Here is a 19,080-nt window from a genome sequence, read left to right on the forward strand (position 1 = left end):
AATGAAATGTAGACAAGAGAAAGCCAGGCTGTAAATATCCACAAAATGGTAGAGGAATATGGAGACATCACATAGTCATGGAAGTGTTTGTGCTACCAGTTTTGAAACTTGTTGGTTGACTGGTAATTCAAATAAAGACCCCCAAATCTAGCCTATTCTAAAAGAAGGTGATTACATACATACACAATTAATTTTCATTGAGTATTTATCAAGGTGATTTTCATAAACATCTCATTTAATCATTAGGATAGTCCTATGAAGTTGATATTTTAATCCCCATTTTGCAGTGGTGGAAAATGAGACCCAGAGATAATAAATATGTTACTCCATGCCTCACATTGTAAAAGGATAGAAAAACAGTAGGTCATGTATTTATAAAGACAGTAGTGTTTTCAGTAAACCAAGAAAACATACCCTCAAAGATTTCTAAACATGGCAAGAAACAAACCCCCTACAGTGTAAGTACTGCTGAGTACATTGTTAAGAACAGTCAAAACTTTACTTCTTCCTACCATAATATTGTTTTCATTTTCCTCTCCTTCAAGTTCTCTTTATTGTTTTTCCCTTTTTTCTCTATTGTTTTATTATCTACTTTGTATTTCCTCTTTCTCTTATCTGTCTATGCTTTACTTGAGCCATAAGTCTCCTAAAGGCACAAAATACACAAGATGTTGCTTAATCTTTCCGATAGCATTCAGAGGAAGGGCAGTTAATGCTATACATTGGAATTTTTAATTCTCTAGCAATTCTAGAGCATGTTAGCAGTCTACCTACCAACCATCAGGATAACTCAAGACATCTTAATTATGGGGGTGATATATTTGGGCACATGCATTTATGTTGCCTGACTTTGACTCTAGTTCTAAAATTGATGACCACAGTTAAGTTACTCTATATGACATTAAGAAATTAGCATTATTGGGGACAAATAATAAAACAGCATTCTGGCTGAGGGGCATATAAGGAATCTATTGAAATATATGCTTTAAAAATAGTCTAAGAATATTTGATACATATTTTGCTTACCCAAGCTGCTACCGCTCACTGTGGTACCTTTAGAAGTCAATGGTCCAGTTGTTGATACCGTTACTCCACTAATCTGAGATGGACAGTAATTGAGAGGCCTTTCATTGGATGATGACTGTGAAACTGTCAGAGTCGTAGAGTCTGAACTTGTCTTTGGAAAGAAATGCACTGAAGATCGTTGTATCACTAGGGGAGCTCCAGGTTTGTCTCCACTTCTGTGTACAAAAATGAAGTAAGAAAGTCAAAACAGCTATGAATACAAAAAACCTGGGCTATCATTATTACCTAGAGTTCTGCTTTTCATAGGTACTATGCATCTGACACAAACACAATAATATATTTCTCATTCTAATAATATAAATAAAATGCCATAGTGTCAATTTACTACATGTTTTCTCTTTTTTTCTATTTAAAAATTAATAAATTTTCATTGCAGATGATTTTTGAAAATGTGTAAAAGTAAAAAAAAGAAAATAATCATTATAATGTCATGAACCAGAGACTTCGCCATCTCCTTCCAGGTTTTTCAATGTATTTTTCACTCAAAGTTGAGATTTTATAAACAATTTATACCTCATTTTTATTACTTATTATATCATATTTCCCATTTCCATTAACATAAAAAACATTACTATATTAGGTCATTAAATACGAAATGCCTGATTTCAAATCAAAAGTACAGTTATTATATCTCAAACAAGCAGCAGTACAATTAATCAAAGTATGTGCCTGAACGATCGACACAGTTTTGCCATCTCAACAGTAGCATGCTTATGCCAGCAGCAAAGAAGCCTGAAGAGTGAGGGTGATGAAATCGTGAAAGGTGTTTTCCACAGCTTTTCCTTGCAAGAAGTGGTCCAAAGCCTGGAAGAAGTGGTAGTCGGTGCAAGGTCTAGTGAATACAGTGAATGACAGAGAGTTTCCAAGTTCAGCTGCTGTAGTTTGAGCAGCATTGTTTGTGAGACATGTGGTCACGCGTTGTCTTGCAAGAGGATTAGCCTGTCTCTAGTGACCAATCTCAGCTGCTTAATCACAAGCATCCTCATCATTTCATCCAGTTGGTTGCAGTAGATATCTGCTGTAATCGACTGACCAGGTTTCACGAAGCTGTAGCGGATAATACCAGTGATGGACCACCAAACAGAAACCATTAGCTTTTTTTGGTGAATATTCAGTATTGGACTGTGTTTTGGCACTTCATCTTTAATCCAACCATTGTGCAGAACACTTTCAATTGTCAAAAAGAATTCATTTTTCATCACACATAACAATATGGTATAGAAATGGTTTGTCTTCATGTCATGACAGCAAAGAAAGGCAAGCTTCAAGACTTTCGAGACAATTTCTCTTCTGTCGCTTGTTTAATTCATGCAGTGCCCATGTATCCAGCTCCTTTACCTTGCCCATTTGTTTCCAATAGTCCAATATTATTGGAATAGTAATGTCAAACGTTGTTGCTAATCATGTGTAGGTTGAGATGGATTCACTTCCACTACAGCTGTCAGCTCATCATTATCCACTTTGGTCTCAGGTCACCCACGTGGCTCATTTTCAAGATTAAAAATCACCAGAATGGAACTTCTCAAACCATCGATATACTGTGCTTTCATTAACCACATCCTTCCCAAACAGTACTTCGCTGGTATTTTGAGCTGTCTGTGCTGCATTGGTTCCATGGCAGAACTCACATTCAAAAATAACACGAATTTTTGACTTATCCATGGTTTCACAAAAATTGCTCTAAAAAAATATGACAGATAATCACAAGCCAAACCACGCATTTGAAAGAATGAGGATGTACCTTCACGATAAACATAAAACAAAAAGTGTGAAAGTAAAATGTCAGAGATATCAATTGTCAAACTTAGTACTTAAGGAAATTGGATATTTCATACTTAATAACCTGTTTAATATGTCATTGTTTCCTATACCTTTTTCCTTTAATTCCTATTGCTGCTTAACTAATTTTTCTATATTAATAAATATTCTATAGTTAATGTTTGCCTTCATATAAACTCTGTGTGTGTGTGTATTTGTGTGTTGGAGGGAATGGCAGGAAAGAGGGAGAAGAAAGACAATTTTCTGGTGCTATTGTTATAAGTGAATCTTACTGTGAACAAAGATTTTCCATTCTTTTTTATAAATATAAAAGCATTTAGTGCACAATCATTTGAATAAGGTCCCTATACTACAGTACAATTATTTTACAAGTTAAACAATACTCTCGTGATATGGATCATAAGAAGGCTTATGACACTGCATTTTATGAGTCACATTGAGACTCTTCCCAGTGACCTCAAAGCAAATCTTGTGTGTGTGCGCCTGTGTGTGTGCGCCTGTGTGTGTGCATGTGTGCATGTGCATGTGCGTGGGGGAGTGTCTGTGTGTGTGTGTTTAATGCTTAAATTGTGAACAAAGTACTGGAGACCAAAACCCTTTATCTCTCTGAAACACTGGACAAATAGCCAGTTCAACCATCCCCTTTCTGGGGGCCACATATCTATCCACCATAAGCAGGAGCTAAGTATTTTGGTTGCATGGATTATCTCCATTTTGATCTGTTTTCCAGAGCTCTTATAAAGTCATTTTATCCAGTCTCTAGTTTTGGTTGTTGTTGTTGTTGTTTTTAAGTCTCCATGGAAGAATGAAGGTCTGGAGCTTCCTAGTCCACCATCTTGCTGACGTGACCTTCGATGTCTTTGTTTATCAAGAGGTATTACCAATCATTTTGTTCTACAATTTGAAAGTTCCCTTGTTAGAAATATTATATCTGGAGAGATTTGTAATCCAAACCCATCTGCTCTAAATGTATGTCTCAGAAGGCACAGACATCTCAGGCAAATTTTTAAAATAATTGAATGGCATTGGCTTTGAAAATGTTGTTACTGGAAAATGGCATTATCGCTGGCCCAGTGCTCAGTTAGCTTGCACACTTGCCATTCTGCTGACACCCAAGCACTTAATGTCAGAAAAGCTCTAACCCATGAAGATACGCCCTTGAGTCTAACTGTGGAGGTAGTGGGAAGGAGACCATAGAGGTATTAATAAATCATCAAACTACAAATATTTCATCTCTGTTCAATCTGAGACAGGATTATATGACACGCTGTCTCCCTGACACAAACTACAACAAGCAAGGACAGTACTTTTCTCTTTTCGCGTTCCTTACATCTGGGTTTCATTATAGACTGGCCACATCTTTTCAGCATGTTCATTTTATAAGCTCCCAATTTTTTTCCTCCAGTAAGACAATAGCATTTCCAACTAAATTTAATTCCACAAAAGATTCCCAATAAGACTTTGCAAATGTTGCAGTCAGAGAAATCTGGCCCAGGGCCACAGGATGTTCTTATTTTTGTAGCTGAGTAAGGAATTTCTGATGACTGTACATGTCTTTGAAAGAGCTGAAACATTTCAGGAACAAACTCGTGATATAGCCCACCCTCTGAACTCTCCATTTGCCTACCTATTCAACTCCTTTTGGAGAGATTTCTCTTGACACTTAGTTTTCCCTTTAGCATAAGGAATTTTGGTATTTTGCTCCCTTTGTAATTGATTAGCACTAAACCAGGGGCAGTTACCAAAGCTCAGTTCCAGCATTCCAGTGTTACTTTGGGAGGTACTTCACCGGTAATACCAATGACAATCATTTCTCAGAGGACCTTTAAGGACAAATATTTAAAAGATGGATTTGGAATGAATAGTAAACTAGGTCCAAAGTAACAATAGCTTTAAATTATGTATACTCAATGCTATAAATATCTACTTTTTAAAAAACATTGGAAAACCAATGCTAATGCTTTGATAGAATGACGTAGTAGCAGTAGTAGTAAAAATAGGGAGTTGTAATTTTATAAAACATCCCCATCCCCACAGACATTTCCAAAACCAAAATTCTGGTAATTTTTTGTCCTTAGGTCAGCAAAGTAGTTCTGAAGAATTTATCTACAAATTTCCTAACCATGTTAAATGGGAACTTTGGACTCTTAACTAGGTCTTACGTGATGGAGATCTGTCTAGATGAACTTTTATATTATGTAAAAACTAGAATCTTATAAAATAGTGTTTAGGGAAATAATTGTATGCTATAGTTCGTTATTTTTATTAAATTTGTGGAAACTATTTCTAGTTCTATTTCATAAGATGGTTTGAAACAAAAGAGGTCAAGCACTCCATCGTTATCCCTCTAAAACTCAGACCCACATCCTCATCTCCTCCTATTGTGTGTTCTTACTGCTCTTTTTTCTCCACTTCATCTTCCTGTTTGTGGACTTCATTCTGCCGGGCCTTTGAAGCTTCCCGAATGTCTTGTGTGTCTTTCATCTTGGCTACAAGAGAAGTCTCTTTTCTTTCCTAGGAAACAGACCATGACATCAGGCAGTGAATACAGCTGACATTCAAGGTAGATTTTCTTTTTAAAGTGACCTCAACTATTAATCCAACTACCTTCAAGCACTTGCCAGCTTTAATGATTTCTTTACCAAGCTGCTGCCAGAACCAGAATTCTCTTGTAAATATGTAAGTAACAACATAGCCAATACTGATACTGACTAAGGATATTAGACAAAGCACAGTGAAGGTGTGTAGCAGTCACTGGAAGCAGCTCAAGAGACAGGACAGTAACCCAACCTGGCAAAGAGACCTTTGTGACTACAGCTTTCACATCTGGCCAACATTGCCCCTTAGAACTATGAGGTAATGTCTCCATAGTTACGAAGTTCCAGTCTCTGAACAATTACCATGTCAATATTGCACCTGCTTTGCGGTTTGCGGACGTTAAATCATATAACCTGCTTTTAGGAGAGCCACATCTCCTACCAGACAGACTTTGCCACCAAAATGTTTGATATCTTATTCTGAATTTCTAAACGTCAAAGCCAGTAGGTAAATATAAGGGGAATTAATCGCAGATCGATCCTTCCTGCTTTCCTTCCTTCTTTTGACAAATGCTTTGAAAACATGGAAACAGTTAGGCAGCAGGAATAGACCCATAAAATTTTAATGCATAAAGAATCCTATCAGTAGAAATAGTAAAATCAAAGCCAGGAAACTTAAATTCTTCTCCTAGTTATGCCAGCAGCATAATTTAGAAAAAAATCACTTAATTCAGTTTCTACTCTGTATAAAAGACCCACACTTAATGTTTCATGATAATGATGGTATGAGAACAAAATTATCAAATCTGAGAGTACATGATTCTACAAGAGTAATAAGATATATTAATGTTGATGACTACTGGATGAGTTTATTCAACAAATATTTAAGGAGCATCTACTGTGTACCAGGAACTGGCTAGGTACTACAAATAAACAATTTCTGCTTTAAGCAATAATAATAAAATACCTTCTTATCTAGATTTGAAAATTGTTTCAAGTGATGAACAGTATTTAAATACAAAAGACAATTAATAAAGTAACTTTTAATACATCCAAAGAAAAAGACAAGAAGTGTATCACCCAATAAGGCGAGTATAAAGCACAATTCCTTATCAGCCTTATGGGCCAATTATGAAAATATACCATCAGGAGATTTACAAATATATACTTATGTTTAGAAAAGAATTAAAAATGAATTTATCATTCCATGCCACTATCCCAGTGTCTCTACCTGTACCAGTCTGGATGGTTTCCCAGCTGTTAAAAATTTCTCAACTTGAACTGCATATATTAGTATGAAGTCATTATGACCTCATTTGTTTTAGCAGAGAGCCTATTCATATTTTCCAAAATAGTTTAGAGAAATAAAATTCTGTCATCTGAGAAAAATTTTTGAAGGCTTTAAATTTGTGAATGTTTCAATATTCATTGCCCATACAGGATATTTTTCTTATTTCCTTTCCCCAAATTATTGCATATATGCAATGAAAACCAATTTCCTCTTTTGCTGCTGCTCAAATTTAGCGATTTACAACAGGGGACAAAGTGAACCACAGGGGACATTTTGTAAGCATGAGAGGACATTGATAATGATTTGGGGGGGGATGCTAATGTCATTTAGCAAACAGGATCAGAGGTGCTAGACTTTCTGCAATGTGGCAGATAATCCAATCCTACTTGACAAAGAATTTCCCCACATATCACGTGACTTTTCAGACATTTCTGCAGGTGGAATATAGATTATAATAATCTGAGCCTAAAGCCTAGCTCCATGTTTCATATGACTACAAAATATTTTTGGAGTTTTAATAAATACCAAATTTTCCAGGAGGTAACTGTTGTTTAAATTGAGGGAAGATTGTATATTGATTTGTTCAGACCTTTTCTGAGAGTTATCATTTGGAAGAAGATCACATCATCAATGGCAATACTACTTAGTAGTATTCATGTGGTTTATATAACTTACCTGATATAGGTAATAAAAGTAGCAATAATACCAACAGCAGCAAAATCAACCTGAATCTGACAAATTCTCTACCTTGCATGTAATAGGACAGAAGAGCACTTTAGCTAATAGATTAAGAGATTTAAAAGACACTTTTTAGGGGTGATATGGTATTATGATTGTATTTTTTTAAGAGTCCTTATCTTATAGAGATAAGTACTAAAACATTTATAGATAAAATAGTATGTCATCTGAATTTGCTTCAAATTAATACAGAGGGTAGGGAGCAGATGAGGATGTATGAATAGATGAAAAAGATGGGCCATGATTTGTAATTATTGAAGCTGGTGAGAAATACAAGGAGAGTCATTATACATTATGACTATTTTTTGCCATAAATGTTTGAAATTCTCCATAGTGAAAAGACTAAAACAGAAGGATCCATTTGGGATGCATGGACTTCATACAGTGACTGCATCATTATCACGAGGCTGTCTCCAGCCCAGGAAGGACAGAGTCAGGGAAGAGTTGAAGGGGAGCAGCAGACACCCTGCTTGGGAGGTGCGGCCTTCTTTACATAGGGTCTTTCCCCGCAGCTCTAGAAGATGGGAGTTTCCCCATTTTCCAAATGAGGAAGTGGAAGTTCAGAGAGATGAAATACCTCTCTCTAGGTTATAGGGCCAGTAAATGGCTGAACCAGGACTTAGTCTCATCCATCTGTTACAAAGACAACTTCACTATACTCATTGTTTCTGTTTAATTCCTGTCCAATATCTTCCTAACTCCTTCTGTGGTCATTGCCAAACACTCATCCACTCCTGAACTAACTTTATCCTGTTCATTCTCTTCTCTAGTCTCAAATCACTCTCCCCTTGGCCTCCTGGACCTCTGTCATTTCTCATTGGCCTTACCCACTGGGGGGAAAATACCAGAATTTTGCATGGGGAATTGAAACCCCATAAAAACTGATATATCACAATAGGGCGATGAAAACTCAGTTTCATGTTGTGAGCTTTCTACTTTGGTTAAGAAAACAGTAAAAGTGACAAAGTTCCATAGTCTGCAATTTAAAAAACAGGCAAAATATTACATAGACACAATTTTTAAAAATCTGAAGAATACAAAGAACTGGCTTTATACATTCTAGTCCTCTGTCTCCACATATGGGGAACATTTGCACAGCAAGGGATTTTATTAAATTTGTAATACAAATAAAATGTCTTGTGTGAATGAAGGCTGTATATATAAAGAGAATTTTCCTCCGCTCTCAGGCCATGGGTAATATGCAGTTAAGTGATATTCAGTTTAGGATTACAGCTTAAAACATTATGACATGCTCTATTATTCAAGATTCAAAGAGTTTGGAATACAAGTGTAGCACTACAATTTCAGATTTGTACCCGCATAAAACTAGTATAAATTTATATTATAAAACATCCTGCTAGTCTAAAAATGTACCAGGGCAATTCATTTCCTTCACACAAATCCACATGTAAATAACACAGCCTCAAACCCAGATGCTATTATTTTACCTTGAAGTCAGGGTCACATGCAGGTCTTACTGGAGGTGTTCTAAGAGCAGCTAAAGGACCATATGTTGGGAGATTCAAGTTTCAGATAATTCAGTCAAAGTAATCTTCATAGGCCTTCCAAATCACAAAATTCTGTTGCAAAAGAACAATAAGATCTTAGATCTGCATTCATTATGCACAGTGCCAAACACTGGTTTGAATCCCTCAGACATATCAATTTCAGCAATAATTCATAAATAACGGCATAGTTACTTGACACTTAGGTTATGTGTATTTTAGGCTTTGCCTTTATCCATGAATCTCTTCTATTCACACTCCTTAGAGGAACATAGTCAGGATTTTCTAAGTCAGGATATCTCAGACTTGTTCAGGGAACAGAGATTCATAGCATTTGATTTCATTTGGAGAATACAATGTTCTCTGTAGGATATTTAAAAAAAATACAAATCAATAAATTTTTATTTCACCTATACACTATTATATATATTTTTACTAGCAAAAAGAAATCTACCTTATATTATTTGTATGCCATATGAACTCATAACCACCAGTCCACATGTCTTAAAATAAAATAAAACACCCAACAAACTGTTGAACCAAAGAGCATATGGTTGATTTTCAGTTTTCCTATTGATATGAATTTGCAATTTCATTTTCTTATGTTATACACTGGCAACCTCTAGCAGAAAAGTTGTCTGGAGCCAAAGACTTGTGAAAAATTATTGGAGAACAACTTGAATTGAAAAAATTCTATCCATTAACTTTTTTCCCCTCTGGATAAAGTCATTATTCCATATAACAGCTCTGTGTAGTAGACTCTCTATAGCTCAGGGAACACTAGCGCCCCATAGGCGCACTGGTTAAAATATATAAAAATTTTAACCTATGTGAGAAGCTCTGGATTAAAGGAATAAGAAGGAGTTATTAGTAATAGAAGCCTGAGCATGAGCTCTACCAATGCTTCAGGCACAAACACAAAACTGTATGGAGCCCAGCCAAGCCCAGTGTGGAAACATACCCAGGCAGGCAGGGGCCTCAGCCCTGCCTTCTCTTCCTCCCTGGTAACTGTGCATATAACAAATTTGATCAGTGGGTAGCTACTGTCAGTATTATTCATTATTGATAATAGCAATAGTGGCAAAGGTGGATTACTTGTTCTTGAGAAATTCCATGAAACTATGTGCTGAATGAAGTCGTTTTAATTATTCTCCTGGCAATTTGAAGTGTAAACAAATTTAAGTTGGCAAATAGAAATGTTTCCCTCCATGTGCAAACGAGAGAATAGAAAAATTTGGGATGATTCTAGGGATACTAAAGATACTGAGGTTTGATTTCTGTCTTTTGTAAGAGAAGGACCCCTCTAACCTTCACAAAGGAATAGGAAAGAGACCACTGGGGTGGATAATATAGTGTCTGAAATGACATTGTGTTGTTGCTTTTAAACCTCGCATATAAGAAAAAGGTAAAAACCAGGCATCTGAGATGGAATGAGAAAATTCATGCAGTGTTAGGAAACTGAACTCTCTAAAAGACCTTTGGCTGGATAAGATTAGTCTGCTGCAGAAGAAAGACAAGCTAGACATTTTTATTTGCTAGAAATTTTCTTTAGCTGGTCTATTATTCTTAGTTTTGTTGTTACTGTTCCGTGTTCACTTTTCTGAGTAAATGCGTTTACAATTCAGAGTCAGCCATGCTTGATAGGGAATAAATATTATTATACTACTACGGCTATCATTTATCATGTTTCCTATTTGTGTTAAGTACTCTACATATATTATCTCATTTCATCCTTATAATGATGTATTATTATCCATCATTCACAAATGAGGAAATTGATGCCTATAGCAGTCAGGTAATTGCCCAGGGTCACACTGGAGTTCAGGTCTGTCTGACATCAGCGGCTGTATTCTCAACCATTACATTATCCCATTCCCTGCAAAATATGAACACCACCATTTACAAGGCAATTGGACAGATACTCTATAACACATAAACATGTCAGACATGTTCCTTGCTCTTCTAGAATTTATCCTTTAGAAGAAATGAAAGTATCCATGAATATAAAAAAATAAATAAATATAATGCATGACAGAATGTGATAAGAATCAAAGGAATAATTTGGCAATAGCTGGAATAACTCAGGGAAGCAGTTACTTTGGCTGTGCGGTTAGGAAAGACTTCATGGAAAAAGTGACTTATGGGTGGAACTCAAAAGTTAGGATTTCAAAAGGCAGAGAACAGGAAGGAAGGCGTTTAACAACTTATGCCTTCATGCATACATTCACTTGACAAATACACGTATTAAGTGTCTGCAGTGGCTAGGCAGGGTTATGGGTACTTTCCTGGGATGCATCAAAATGCAGGGGCAGGAAGTTCAAGTAGAGATGGCATAGGCGTAGTAATTGGCCGAGGCAGCAAGAGGATGTGGGTGGGCAGTGCGAAGCATAGCCAGAGAGACAGGTAAGACCAGACAGACTACGGAGAGCCGTGAACATGGATGGGCTCAGGAGTTGAATGCGTTCCCAGTGTGCATGATGTAACCATTTATTTGTTCCTAATGGATTAATAATTTAGATAAATTACAGGATACTGAAAGAAACTGTTGCTATCCTAGTCCGTTCTCCTGTGGGTGGCTCTAGAAGTAACCTCTTTAAAAGATTCTCTGGTTACCAGCATATTAATAGTACAAGCAATAACTTGCACACTATGAGGAACGTCCTCTATTACTTCAGTTAGAGTAAAATTCATTCTGCTGTTGTTATTAGGAATCGATAGAATTAAATACTGAGCAACATTACCAAATCATGTTTAAAAGTATGCCCAGGGCGAACTTTACGGGCCTGTGACCTGTGCAACCACGTGGGGGCCTGTGCACAGTAGGGCTCCATGCTTGACTTAATGGTCTGCTGGTGCTGTCTTAAAATTCTTAATAATTTTTTAACAAGGTGCCCCACAAATGATATAACTAGTTCTGAGCAGACCAGTTTTCAAATTGTCCCATTAGGATAGGAGACAAATTATCTCAGCAAATGGAAATGAAAAATAAATTTAGTTATTTAGGAAATTAAGGTGACACTGCTAAAAACAAAAGATTTGAAAGATTTATAATGTCGTATTTATGTGAAATGACTTTTAGCTCCAGTCACCAAGGGAATTTCTAGAAAGGTAAGAAAGGTGGTGATGGCATGATTGAGCCCAGGGCCCCCTTAGGCTTTGGAGCCAGACACTTAAGTGCAAACCGGGGCTCCTCCGTTGATCTGCTATAGGAGATTACGTAAAATAACTTGCCTAGGTTTCAATTTCCTCTTCTGTAAAATGGAGAAAACTAGAGTATTGTTATAAGAATTTGACATAAACTATATACCTAGGGACTCAAAAACCTGTGTGTATTATTCATATCATCTATTTTATTGACCTTAATGCTAAAAAAATTTCTTCCCTTCTCTTATATATTCAGAGTATTGGGACTTAATTTTATTTAGTGCAAATGGCAACATGGCATTTAATTATGAGTCTGTATAAAGATTTGATGAAATACAAAAATGATTTTTACATTCTTTCCAAAATATAAATTAAAATCCTGTTCGGGTACTTAGATGTGTACACAAATCCCTGACTTTCATAGTATCACTAGTCTAATGAAGTACGAACATAGATGATCCCAATTAGCAAACAATCCAAACTTGCGACGTTGAATCATGCACGGTTACATTGGAGAGAAGGAATGAAAAAGGGAAAGAGTTGAGAGTACTAACAAAAATATCATGTGGCATGAAATATTAATAGAAGCAGTAAGACAGCAGAAAATTAGAGGTTGAAAACTTGCAACAAAGATGTGAAAATCAAAAAAGAAAACCTCTCACTCTGGGCTACTGTGCTAGCATATTTCCTTCTTCTTTCCTTCCTTCCTCCCTCCCTCCCTCTCTCTCTCTTTAGGGGGAAAAAGGGCTGTGCTATATTCATTTCTGTACTGCTTACTCACATTTACCGCTGTGATATGTTTTCTTGCCTCATGGATAGATCACACCTGCTCTCAGGGGTCACAATGACTGACCTCCCAGTAGATCCATCTAATGGCTTTAATCCTCAGTCTCCTTTCCTGAGCACTGACATGATTGATCACTCTTCTATCTGCACGCTCTCCTGTTTCTGTGTGTTATCACTCTCTCTTGTCCTTCCCTTCCAAATTCTCTTCCAACCCCCCTTCCTCCTTTTTATCTGCAAGTTCAGAGGATCCCCTTGTATCAGTCCTGACCTTTCTTGTGTGTGTTGGTTTTTGCTTTTCCAATTAACTTCATCAATCTCACTCTTTTTAATATCTTAAACCATTACATCTTTTTGGCTCTAAAATCTCTAGCTTATATTTTCCTCCTAAAGTCTAGTCTAGCAATTCCAATTGCCTACTGTATGTCCCCAATGTTTCCAATGCTTCTCAGCCGTCTCTAACTATTAGGGGCCTCCCCAAAGGAATAGAGCCCAGCCCGGTCCTAGAATTAATAAGAATTCAGGCTGATAGGAGATATTAGCTTGTGAAAAAAGAAGGTCTAGAAATAATGTAATCTTTTGACTTCCCCATGCCTGAGGTCCGAGTGCTTCGAAATGAACAGAGCTCTAAATTGGCCGATAGCATAACATGTCAGTGAAAGACTGAAAAAACTGCAAAGTCCCACCCAGAAGGCTGTTTGGCTGGTCCTTCTGCCTGGGACTGTGATGCCCATTTTTTTCTGCCAGTTCACTGGGGGTGGAATGGAAAGTATCCTTGTTAAATGTCAACTTTGTTCCCTAGGAAATGGGCAATTCGTAATGGCACAGAACTGGCTTCTTAGCCTAAATCAATCCTTTTCCTTGTGGCTTGATTTTGCTTTTTACTTCTACTATCAGGCCCTGAAAGGTCTTCCCTGATGATAGTTTTCCCCTTCCACATGAGTCTCTGTGTTCTGTGCTGTGACGATTCCCTTTGGTACACCATGGCACCTGACTGAACTGGACATGAGTTTGCCCCACCCTGGTCCAGACATGATCTAAGACTCTTTATCCCTCTAGGGAGACTCTATCCTTGATGTTCACAACTTTTTTAAACCTACTACTATTGATTACAGCTCAGACCCTGCTTGGCTCTTCCCTAAGCCCTTTCTCAACTGGCACAGCCAGTGTCAGTGTAACAGAGTAGTCGGCCCACCTCCCATAGATATGGAGGGTAAAATTGACAGTGGGGAATACGTAACAGAGAGAATGGCCTGAAAAAAATGGCAAAAGTGTTTTCTGTCTCTTTAACCTCACCCACTGTTTTTGAAAACTACAACCTGCGTCTCTGTCTTAGGCCAGTGGTTGGGAGGGGTGGGGGAACGTCTTTTATTCTTCATGCTATAGGCGATGGCTCAGGGGAACTGTCCATGGGGGCAGAGGTCCAGGAGGTCTGGGTGGGCCTCCCAGGTGGGTGGAGGTCACGAGATTGTCTTCACTGAGATTGTCTTTGCTGAAATTGTCTTTGCCAGAGATGGAAGGGATCAGAATATAGCCTAAAGCTGAGAACCCACCCTTTAAAAGCTCTGTATTTCTACTTGTAATTCGGAAAATTGGTACGTTAAGATGAGAGTCGGCCATTTTCCTCATTTGCTGGAAAATAAATAAATCTCTCTTTCCTTCTCCTCAAACCACTTGTCCTCATTCTTCTGATGCAGACTTGGGGACAAGTGCAAAGCTTCCAGTAACATCAGGGCATTTATAATTAAGCTCTTTAGGAGAGAACTCTATGTTCCATATTCCCTTGTGTTTACTTTTTCTTCTCCTGTTATCACTTTCTCCCAGCCACCCAATACCTAAATCACTTCTTCATCTTTGACAAATCTTTTTCCTTTGTTACTTTAAAATAAACCATTTGCTGGGTTATTTTATTCTACCTCCATAACTCCCATCTGTTCCTCCACTACCTAGCTCAAACAATGTATTCAGTTTTATTATCTTGTGATTTGCCTTGACCCCTGCAATACTCTAAACAAAATAATCTAGGCAGTGTCTTTGTATGTGCCCCCTGCTTGCCCACATTCATGCCTTTGTTCTGACTATTCCCACTGAGGAGCAACATTCTTCCCCACACTGCTTCTGACTCTAAAGATCTACTCATTTCTCAAAGCCAGTTTTCTCATCTGTAAAATGGAATTAGTACCTATTTCATAGAGAATTAAATAAATCTAACTAAGGCATTTTAAATGGTAGTTATACTATTATTTTTATTGTTAATATTAATATCACTAGCACTGATTTCCTTTCATAAAGTGTTTTCTGGTTCTCCCCAAACTAGAAATGATCCCTTTCCCTCCTGAATATCCATGGGGCACACTTTCCATTCCTTCCCCCGGCATCATCACTTTCTATACTACATGACAGTTATTTAACACTTTCGCAAATACCTTATCTAATTATATCAGATAAGCTCCCTGAGGTCAGGGACCATTCCTTGAGCATCTTTGTTCCCTCTGCAGTGCACAGAATAGATACCTTATAAGTATTTGCAATAGGAAGGAACAAAATCACCACAGTGGTAATTATAGTTTTATTACAGCTTTACTCACAAATTGCACCTTGTTGAAATTACAAATTAACAAATCCCATTATACCTACAAATTACATAGTGAATCATTCGTCTGGAGAGTGATTACCTGGCTCTAGGAGCGGTGTTGGCAGGCTCTAAATGACAGGCAAAGACCTGAAGAAGGCGGTGCTGCTGCTCGGAAGTAAGAAACCTGGAAGAATTTTGTCCCTGGGGAAACTTTTCAATTCCAATATCAAATTTCTTCCCTTTTTTGGGCTGCAAAAAGCGTCACTATTTTATCAATTACCAAGAAAAAAATCCCCAAATAAGGATTCTGGCATAGAGCTGGGACCCCCAAGGGACAACTTGTATTTCTCAACCTTTGCACTGGGAGGAGGGAGAAAAGAAAAATCTCCCCTGAGATTTTGAACCACAAGCCATTACTCACATAGGCATGAGGTCTGAATACATGCTACCAACGTGATCAAAAACCTCAGGAAGAGAATTTCATTTGAAGCCGTCTCAGGTTGGTAGTGGCCCTAGTTAACTGTTGGAAATAAATGCTTCTATAGGAAATTCAACCCAGAACAACAGCAATGCCTGAAGATACCATTAATTGTACAATGCATTCCAATTTCAGAGGCGTTACATTGCAGGAAAATGTCATCTTAGAATTAATGCTATATGTTGTTTCCATTAAGGACAGAGAAGGTCTGCAAATAACTCAATGGGGAAGATAGAAAATAAAAATAAACCTCTCCTTCTTTGACATTTTGACCAGGCCAATTGCCTCTCTCCCAGTGATTGTTTAGGTGATAAGCCTAACCTTATTTTTTGAGTCCAGAAAAGAGATTCTGAGTGGGTGGGGCAGTTCAGGGTCTGTGCTGGTTCCATTGTCCTGTCCTATCAAGCTTGTGGAAGGAGAGGATGTGGGCTTGGAGGTGGTGGTGAGAACCAATTTATCTAATCCTACTGGACTGACTCCTTCTACCTGCCAGCGTCTTGACTTCACCTGCAGAGGGGCTTCTTGCTGTGTTCACCTGCCTGGTTGTCCACATGCTTAGCTGTCTTCCTTTCTCCCATCTCACAGAGCACGACAGGAAGCAGCTCATTCATCTAATGGGGCACACGTGTGCATGCATGTGCACATGCGCACACACATTCACACACACACACACACACACACGCTTTGGGAAGATTGGCCAATCATTTTTATATTATTGTGAATAAAACAAAATCCCTAAAATGTGATGTTGCCCTAAACAGGAGTTTAAGTGACACCAGAGAGGAGGAGGAAAGGTGAGCTGGGCAGATGGAAAGGGCAGGTTTGATGAAATACTGCAGTGGTGGTCTTTGGGCGAGCAGAGCTAGTGTGGGGGCTGCAGGTTCCGGAAGGCTGGGAAAACAGTGGCACCGGGAGGTGAGACTGTGCAAAAATAAATTACCCAACATTACAGCTTTTTGCCTAGGGATCCTGGTGGGGGCAGGTAACAAAATAAAAATAAAATATGCTTTCAATGTGACTTGAAATACTGATCACATACTATATTACATATGTTTGTGAATCAGTTTAATGCCAAACCATGTAAATGAGGGAGCTGTTTAATACTATACTGCTCATTGATATGAAGATTCATTACCACTAGTGTAGACTAGGGCAGATTCAGACTACAAACCAATACCTGGCAATTCCCCAATTGCCATTTGCCAAGTCAGCACTGGAGTTTTATGTGCAGTCTGTTACTATATAACAGCATGCAATCTTGGAATTCACTAAAGCAAAATAATGAAAACAGTCTTCAAAGACCTGTAATCAGGGATATCTTCAAATCAAACTCACCTATAAAGCAATCAAAATCTAACCTTGGCCTTATCAGCCCAGTGAAATACAAATAAGCCAAATTCAATTTTTGAATACATTTTGATATTTATAAAATATGATATTTAGTCTATAAATTGACTCAAATCATAAAACTAAATTAAACTGATCTAATTCAGGAAGATCTATTGGCATTTCCATTCCATTCTCGGGCAAATGATCCTTAGGGTCTTACTGGTCAGCAGGAAGGACATTGGCTTTTTCTCTGAGAGAGAAGGAAAGTCTTGAGCCAAGGAGCCCTTAGTCAAAGAGTGCTGGGATCTGACTTCTGTTTTAAGAGGACCACTTTGACTTCTGTATTGAAAATAGACTGGAGGAAAACAAGAAACAGTGAGATCAGAGAGGAGAATACTGCCATCATCCAGGGAGAGCCTGTGGTACTGCGCGCCAGAGAGGGGTGGCCATGGAGGCAATGAGACATGGTCAGATTCTGGAAATAGTCTAGAGCAAAGCCGGCAGAATTTGCTGGGAGATTAGATACAAGGTGTAAGAGGAAAAGAGTACACAAAGTGACTCCAGGGATTTAGGCCTGAGCAACTATAGGAATTGCGCTGCCCATTTATATATATTAATATATATTTTTTCTTACTGAATATTTTATATATATCTAAATATATGTGATGTATATGATGAATGTATATGAATACATATGATGTATGCAACATAGTCATTATTTATCCCTTTTAAGAGTGCAATTGAAACTATCAGACATTAACTGTGAGAGAGGCTAACTGCTTACTCAAGGTTACCTTGCCAGGAAGGGACAAGCTAGCCCTTGAGATTTACTCAGTGTAATCACTGAACCTGTCCTCTTTAACCTGTAGCACATTGGCTCCCACACACATCTCAAGTTTGGGGTCAGCAAAAATCCTATATGATGCTTTAACATTTGAGTATTCACTTCTAATTCATAGATTTTACCTACTCGAGGACATTCTATACACCTAATCAGGTATGCAGTGTTTGCAGTGTCAACTTGAGTCCAGAACTCCATGTCCCACGTCTTGGAAATGTGACTGAATGTAATACTTTTGGCATAAAGAAACTTACATTTTAACTTCTGGTTGTCATCTGTGAAGAAAAATTAATTAAAAAACATGACCAAAAGGGTTGAAGATTATTTGGAGATTTAAGGAACATAAAATTCTGGCTTTAAGGTTGATTATATCATCATAGTATTATTTGCATTTTTTTTGCCACCTGGAAAATGTATATTTTCATTGTAGACTAGGATCTAATACTTATTCAGTAAGAATATTTTTCTTTGGCCCAAAATGCAAATTTGGTGCTAGATATGAGTTCTAAAATATTACACTTATATTAAATTTCCAAAATTTTTTGTATCAAAAGAAATACTAGTTGAAGCACTTTCCAAGTACAATAGATTATACCTGCTAAAAACATTACTGGTTCTCATTTAAGTTGCTGATTTTTAAAAAAGAGTCTGACCTTGAGGACAGCTGCCAGCTGGCATAGAGCACAACGGAGATGTGAAGAGGACTTGGGCCAAAATAAACACCTGAGTCTCATGAGTGTGTCCTGTGGAGTGGACCCCTTCATGTCTCTGTAAGGCATTCAGGGTCTTGGATGCAAACATTCCTTCCAAATGGCTAACCCTTGGCAAACTCCTTGCTCTTCCAGATTCATTGGCATTTTACAAAACCTGGCAGCATCCTTGGGTCCCGCTTGTTAGGACTTGCAGAATACTATGAATCTGGGCTGCAACCTTCAGCTGAATTTGGATGTAGGAAATTAGCAATTACAAAGTGTTCTTTCTGCCAAAAATCACA

The 19,080-nt window shown here is 37.7% G+C and overlaps 1 protein-coding gene across 1 annotated transcript in view; it reads right to left on the reverse strand.

Annotated features, from left to right (window-relative positions):
* LMNTD1 (lamin tail domain containing 1) overlaps positions 1-5,349 on the reverse strand; it is a 54,226-nt gene extending 48,877 nt beyond the window's left edge. The window contains exons 1-2 of the mRNA XM_069491206.1: positions 5,261-5,349; positions 1,033-1,241 (exon numbers count right to left, since the gene is read on the reverse strand). Coding sequence (XP_069347307.1) covers positions 1,033-1,241; positions 5,261-5,349 — 298 coding nt within the window. The remainder of the gene's footprint in view (positions 1-1,032; positions 1,242-5,260) is intronic.
* Between the last annotated feature and the right edge of the window lie 13,731 nt (positions 5,350-19,080).

The sequence above is a fragment of the Eulemur rufifrons genome, chromosome 16 (assembly GCF_041146395.1).
Source record: "Eulemur rufifrons isolate Redbay chromosome 16, OSU_ERuf_1, whole genome shotgun sequence".
NCBI lineage: Eukaryota > Metazoa > Chordata > Mammalia > Primates > Lemuridae > Eulemur > Eulemur rufifrons.